This window comes from Hemiscyllium ocellatum, unplaced genomic scaffold (assembly GCF_020745735.1).
Source record: "Hemiscyllium ocellatum isolate sHemOce1 unplaced genomic scaffold, sHemOce1.pat.X.cur. scaffold_532_pat_ctg1, whole genome shotgun sequence".
Taxonomy (NCBI): Eukaryota; Metazoa; Chordata; class Chondrichthyes; order Orectolobiformes; family Hemiscylliidae; genus Hemiscyllium; species Hemiscyllium ocellatum.
The window spans coordinates 260,893-267,887 of record NW_026869102.1 but is presented as its reverse complement, the minus strand read 5'-3'; the positions used below and the strand labels follow the sequence as shown (position 1 = coordinate 267,887).

The 6,995-nt window shown below is 58.6% G+C and overlaps 1 protein-coding gene across 1 annotated transcript in view; it reads right to left on the bottom strand.

The window, feature by feature from the left end:
* Positions 1 to 4,448: 4,448 nt before the first annotated feature.
* The window catches only part of LOC132813915 (serine/threonine-protein kinase TAO2-like), an 18,650-nt gene continuing 16,103 nt past the window's right edge, over positions 4,449 to 6,995 (bottom strand). The window contains exon 14 of the mRNA XM_060823300.1: positions 4,449 to 6,934. Within this exon, the coding sequence (XP_060679283.1) occupies positions 5,048 to 6,934 (1,887 nt within the window). The 3' untranslated portion in view covers positions 4,449 to 5,047. The remainder of the gene's footprint in view (positions 6,935 to 6,995) is intronic.

Sequence of the window (6,995 nt, the reverse complement as noted above, 5' to 3'; positions counted from 1 at the left end):
TCCGTGCTGTACATCTCTATGACTGTAAGATTGGGGTAGAGGATAAAAGACCGCACTGTGACCCCTGACTCTGACAGACAGGACACAGAGTTCGAGCATCTGTCGCTCAGGCACTGACCCTTTGCTCTAACAGTGCCCGTCGAATGGACACTCTCTGCTCCAGTTCCTTGGCCTCACGTTCATGCTGAGCTTCTGTGTGCATCTTGATCTTGCTCTGGTAAGCGTTCAGCAACTCAAGCTCCTGCTGCAGCTGTAGTCTCAGGACCTGGTACTCCGAGTCCTGCGTCTCATCCAGACGGAGCTGCGTGGACACAGGGTGGGGGGAGGAAAGAGAGAACAGGTGAGGGAGGCGGGAGACAGAAGGAGAGAGAACGATCAACAGAGATGGGAGGCAATGGGGATCCGAGAAAAATCGCAAGGTGTGTTTTAACGAAGTAAACATTAAGGTCATGAAAGCAGGAGGCCAAATAAACCTGTTCACCGACTCTCTCTCTCTCCACCTCCCGCGTGGTGAGGGGGAGCAGACTCTCCCATTCCGGGATGGGGGAGGTGGCATGGGGAGAGGGGAAGACACCGACTCTCCCCAGGGTATACAGAACATCTGCTCTAACCCTCCCGGGGTACCCACACTCTCTTCCCCCAGGACGGCTGGTACTCACTGCCTGGGTTGAAAGCATTTCGTTAATGCTGTGGTCATACTGCTCAGCCAGGATGGCCAGCTTCCGCGTCTGCTCATCCTTGAGACGTTTCAGGACAGATTTGTGATCACTCTTCACTGTCGTTTCAAGGAGGTGATTCCGCAAGGCCTTGTACTGTCGAGTCTGAATCTTACATGTGTCTTGGAATTGCTTCTTTATCTGTAATTCCTTAGACTGCGGTGAGGGGGGAGTGGAAACCGGGGGGAGTGAGGAAACAAGAGAGGGAGAGGGGCATTGAGTAAAGGGGGTGAGAGAGACAGATATAGGTACATACACGGAGGAAGAGAGAGGGAAGAGAGCGCAACATTACTCTCAAAATTAGGGGAGCAAGGGACAAGAGGGAAACAGAAGTGAGCAGAGGGTGGAGAGAGGGGGAACAAATGGGAGTTAGAGTAAATGATGGGTGGGGGAGGACTCAGAGGAGAGGGGAAGTCATGTAAAAGGAAAAAGGGAAAGATGGATAATAAAATATTGATCATACCCTCAACGAGGTGATTACAGTCCAAGGAAACCTCCGTGACAGGAGTCATCACCGGACAGGGATCAGGAGCAGGAACCCTGGCTGATTTCCCCCCCGCTCTCTCTCTAACCCAGGGATCACTGGGCAGTGATCAGGAGCAGGAACCCTGGCTGATTTCCCCCCTCTCTCTCTCTCTAACCCAGGGATCACCGGGCAGTGATCAGGAGCAGGAACCCTGGCTGATTTCTCCCCCTCTCTCTCTAACCCAGGGATCACTGGGCAGTGATCAGGAGCTGGAACCCTGGCTGATTTCCCCTCTCTCTCTAACCCAGGGATCACTGGGCAGGGATCAGGAGCAGGAACCCTGGCTGATTTCCCCCCTCTCTCTCTCTCTCACCCAGGGATCACTGGGCAGTGATCAGGAGCAGGAACCCTGGCTGATTTCCCCCCCCTCTCTCTAACCCAGGGATCACTGGGCAGTGATCAGGAGCAGGAACCCTGGCTGACTTCCCCCCCCTCTCTCTCTCTCTAACCCAGGGATCACTGGGCAGTGATCAGGAGCAGGAACCCTGGCTGATTTCCCCCTCTCTCTCTCTCTAACCCAGGGATCACTGGGCAGTGATCAGGAGCAGGAACCCTGGCTGACTTCCCCCCCCTCTCTCTCTCTCTAACCCAGGGATCACTGGGCAGTGATCAGGAGCAGGAACCCTGGCTGATTTCCTCTCTCTCTCTCTCTCTCTCTAACCCAGGGATCACTGGGCAGTGATCAGGAGCAGGAACCCTGGCTGACTTCCCCCCCCCCTCTCTCTCTCTAACCCAGGGATCACTGGGCAGTGATCAGGAGCAGGAACCCTGGCTGATTTCCCCTCTCTCTCTCTCTCTCTCTCTCTCTCTCTAACCCAGGGATCACTGGGCAGTGATCAGGAGCAGGAACCCTGGCTGATTTCCTCTCTCTCTCTCTCTAACCCAGGGATCACTGGGCAGTGATCAGGAGCAGGAACCCTGGCTGATTTCCTCTCTCTCTCTCTCTCTCTCTAACCCAGGCATCACTGGGCAGTGATCAGGAGCAGGAACCCTGGCTGATTTCCTCTCTCTCTCTCTCTCTCTCTAACCCAGGGATCACTGGGCAGTGATCAGGAGCAGGAACCCTGGCTGATTTCCCCACCCTCTCTCTCTCTTGCCCAGGGATCACTGGGCAGTGGTCAGGAGCAGGAACCCTGGCTGATTTCTCCCCCTCTCTCTCTAACCCAGGGATCACTGGGCAGTGATCAGGAGCTGGAACCCTGGCTGATTTCCCCTCTCTCTCTAACCCAGGGATCACTGGGCAGTGATCAGGAGCAGGAACCCTGGCTGATTTCCCCCCTCTCTCTCTCTCTAACCCAGGGATCACTGGGCACTGATCAGGAGCAGGAACCCTGGCTGACTTCCCCCCCCTCTCTCTCTCTGTAACCCAGGGATCACTGGGCAGTGATCAGGAGCAGGAACCCTGGCTGATTTCCCATCTCTCTCTCTAACCCAGGCATCACTGGACAGTGATCAGGAGCAGGAACCCTGGCTGATTTCCCCCCCCTCTCTCTCTCTCTCTCTAACCCAGGGATCACTGGGCAGTGATCAGGAGCAGGAACCCTGGCTGATTTCCTCTCTCTCTCTCTCTCTCTCTAACCCAGGGATCACTGGGCAGTGATCAGGAGCAGGAACCCTGGCTGATTTCCCCCTCTCTCTCTCTCTAACCCAGGGATCACTGGGCACTGATCAGGAGCAGGAACCCTGGCTGACTTCCCCCCCCTCTCTCTCTCTGTAACCCAGGGATCACTGGGCAGTGATCAGGAGCAGGAACCCTGGCTGATTTCCCATCTCTCTCTCTAACCCAGGCATCACTGGACAGTGATCAGGAGCAGGAACCCTGGCTGATTTCCCCCCCCTCTCTCTCTCTCTCTCTAACCCAGGGATCACTGGGCAGTGATCAGGAGCAGGAACCCTGGCTGATTTCCTCTCTCTCTCTCTCTCTCTCTAACCCAGGGATCACTGGGCAGTGATCAGGAGCAGGAACCCTGGCTGATTTCCTCTCTCTCTCTCTCTCTCTCTCTCTCTCTAACCCAGGCATCACTGGGCAGTGATCAGGAGCAGGAACCCTGGCTGATTTCCTCTCGCTCTCTCTCTCTCTCTAACCCAGGGATCACTGGGCAGTGATCAGGAGCAGGAACCCTGGCTGATTTCCCATCTCTCTCTCTAACCCAGGCATCACTGGACAGTGATCAGGAGCAGGAACCCTGGCTGATTTCCTCTCTCTCTCTCTCTCTCTCTCTAACCCAGGGATCACTGGGCAGTGATCAGGAGCAGGAACCCTGGCTGATTTCCCCACCCTCTCTCTCTCTTGCCCAGGGATCACTGGGCAGTGGTCAGGAGCTGGAACCCTGGCTGATTTCCCCACCCTCTCTCTCTCTAACCCAGGGATCACTGGGCAGTGATCCGGAGCAGGAACCCTGGCTGATTTCCCCCCTCTCTCTGACCCAGGGATCACTGGACAGTGATCAGGAACCCCACCTTAATTCCCTATCCCAGGGAAAGTCATGATTAGTTGGAATATGTGCTGGTCATGAATGTGCTCCAGACGCTGTCCTCAATTCTGAATCCTATTGGTCCAGGAAAATGGACCACTCCTTCCCATCTCTCCCATCTTCCCAAAGGGAGTTGTGCCCCACCCTTTCCCCCATTCACAATGTGCCTTGGCGTCCACCCCAGCACAGTCCCTGGCCCCACCCTCTCGCTCCCACCGTCCCCAGGAGGAAAGTGGTTTTAAATGAAATGAAATCAGCTGATGTCAGGTGGAGCTTAAACAAATCTGAGAACGTTTATTTAAAAAAAAATCACCAAAACAGAAATCTCAACAGAAACAAAAAAAAATACAGAATCCATGGGGAAACAAAGCAAGAAAATTACCGTTTAACGATGGAACAATGATAAAAAAAACTCAACTGTAAACGGGAGAAAGGGTCAGAAAACAGAGTCTGGCTCCCCCCACCCATCGCCCCCTGCTCCCCCCACCCCACCCTGCTCCCCCCACCCCACCCGGGTCCCCTGGCACTGTCCCCTCCAGGTTTAACCCCAAGGACACTGAACGTGGGGGCCTCGGGCAGAGACTGGCCATTGCACTCCTCAGTGTTGGCCGGGGGAAGGGGTCATCAGGGCCCGGGGACCCCCCGCTCCCCCCTCCCGGGGCCCATGGACCCCCTCCCGGGGACCCCCCGCTCCCCCCTCCCGGGGCCCAGGGACCCCCCCGCTCTCCCCCCTCCTGTGGTATCAATCAATCCCTCCTGGAGACTGGTCACTCCCTCCCCTCTCCCTCCTGGGGACATCGGTCACTCCCTCCCAGGGACTGGTCATTCCCTCCCCAGGTATCAGTTACTCCCTCCCAGTAACTGGTCACTCCCTCCCCTCTCAGGGACTGGTCACTCCCTCCCCTCCTTCCTGGGGACATTGGTCACTCCCTCCCAGGGACCGGTCACTCCCTCCCCTCTCCCTCCTGGACATTGGTCACTCCCTCCCCTCCCTCCTGGGGACATCGGTCACTCCCTCCCAGGGACTGGTCACACTTGCCCAGGGACCGGTCATTCCCTCCCCTCTCAGGGACTGGTCAGTCCCTCCCAGGGAGCGTTCACTCCCTCCCCTCCCTCCTGGGGACATCGGTCACTCCCGCCCAGGGACTGGTCACTCCCTCCCCTCCTTCCTGGGGACATTGGTCACTCCCTCCCAGGGATTGGTCACTCCCTCCCCTCCCTCCTGGGGACATCGGTCACTCCCTCCCAGGGACTGGTCACACTTGCCCAGGGACCGGTCATTCCCTCCCCTCTCCCTCAGCTGCTGGCGGGTTCTCCCTGCTCCTCCTTTCCTAAGGGATCCAGATGCCCGAACGTCGGAGAGACTGAGAGTTTCGGGCCTGTCCCCTGGAGCCCGGCCTGAGGCAGACCCCAGGCCTGGGCTTGACCCTGGCTCTGGCCTTGGCTATGGCTCTGCGCTGTTCCCGGGGCAACAGCACGGGGATGCGGCTGGGTTTGCTGGGTCTGAGCAGACCCACCTGCCTCAGGCAGCGGAGGGCCGGTGAGGGGAGGCGGAGGGTCAGACCGGAGAGCAGGCCGCACACACGCCGGTTGGCGAGGGCGGCCATCTTGGACAAGGCCGAGCCCAGGGCCCTCCTGAGGGGAGGGCGTCCCCGGATCAGCACCGGTAGGCGACTCCGAGAAATGCCCCGGCCCGCCTTGGGGAAGACCGAGAACAGGCTCCTCTCGTTGGCCAGGCCGCAGCGCTGGGCGACCTGGAAGACCGGCCTAGGCAGCCGCAGCAGCAGCCTGACCCAGAAGCGGCGCCCTTTTCTGGGCACGGCAGAGACCCAGCGCCTGGCCGGCTGCAGGACCAACACGATCAGGAGGTACAGGGACAGGAAGAGGCCGGGGGCTGTGAAGAAATAGGCGGCCCCCAGGGCGACTGGGACGTAGTAGAGCGAGAGGCGGAAGCTCAACGCCAGGACACTCAGAGCGCTGACCGTCCTGACCAGCAGCAGGAAGAAGGAGGTGGACACCGCGAAGACCAGGTGCAGCAGCACGTAGGAGGCAGCCAGACCCACCACCACCACCTCGAGCGCCACCAGCAACGATCCCAGGCGGCTCTGGGGACCTCGCTGGGACAGGGCCAACAGAATGACCAGGAGGAAGAAGATCAGCAGGGAGCTGGGACAGGAAGCTACCAGCAGGGCCAGCAAGGCGCACAGGAGGTGGGGGGAGGCGAGCAGCTGGGGGAGGGCTGCGGCAGACAACCTAGAGGCTGAGGGAGAGACCCCGTGCCCCTCCTCCTCCTCCAGGAGACGAGAGTCGTCCACATCGGGCAGTTCGAGGCCGTCCTCGTAGGAGTCAGGGAAGGAGTGGGCAGAGGCTGCTGGGGGCTGTGCTGTGGGATGGGGACCTGGGCCAGTATCAGAGCCCCTGGAGGACTGCAGCTCAAAGTATGGGACTTCACCTGCTGATCCGTCACCACTACCCCTCTCCCCGGGGTCCCAGACCCTACTCACGTCCTCCAGAGAGCCCCCTAAACTGATCTCCCTCTCCCTGGGGTCCCAGACCCTGCTCACATCCTCCAGAGAGCCCCCTAAACTGATCTCCCTCTCCCCAGGATCCCAGACCCTGCTCACGTCCTCCAGGGAGTCCCCTAAACCGATCTCCCTCTCCCTGGGGTCCCACACCCTGCTCACATCCTCCAGAGAGCCCCCTAAACTGATCTCTCTCTCCCTGGGGTCCCAGACCCTACTCACGTCCTCCAGCGAGTCCCCTAAACCGATCTTTCTCTCCCTGGGGTCCCAGACCCTGCTCACGTCCCCCAGGGAGTCCCCTAAACTGATCTCCCTCTCCCCAGGATCCCAGACCCTGCTCACGTCCCCCAGGGAGTCCCCTAAACTGATCTCCCTCTCCCCGGGGTCCCTGTTCCTGCTCATGTCCTCCAGAGAGACCCTCTCCCCCTCCGATAGCGGCCCCTCCCCGGGACCTACTTTAAGACATTTCGGCTGTTGTCGAATCTCAGCTACGTGTTTGTGGCGAAGTTCTTGCTCTCTCCTCTTGTTGTAATCCAGTTGATTACTGAGTTCAGTCTGATGTTGTAGGCGGATCAGGTCAGTGCGTGTTCTCTGAACCATACTCAAGTGCCTGAACTCCTGCTCCTGCGTTGACTCGTGATGCCTCAGTAACATTGCACACTCCAAATCCTTGTGTGTCTGCTTCTTGTTCAGTTCCTGGTCGAGAGAGACAGAGAGAATTCCATTAGTCACAGGCGACAGAACTGGGGACACACCC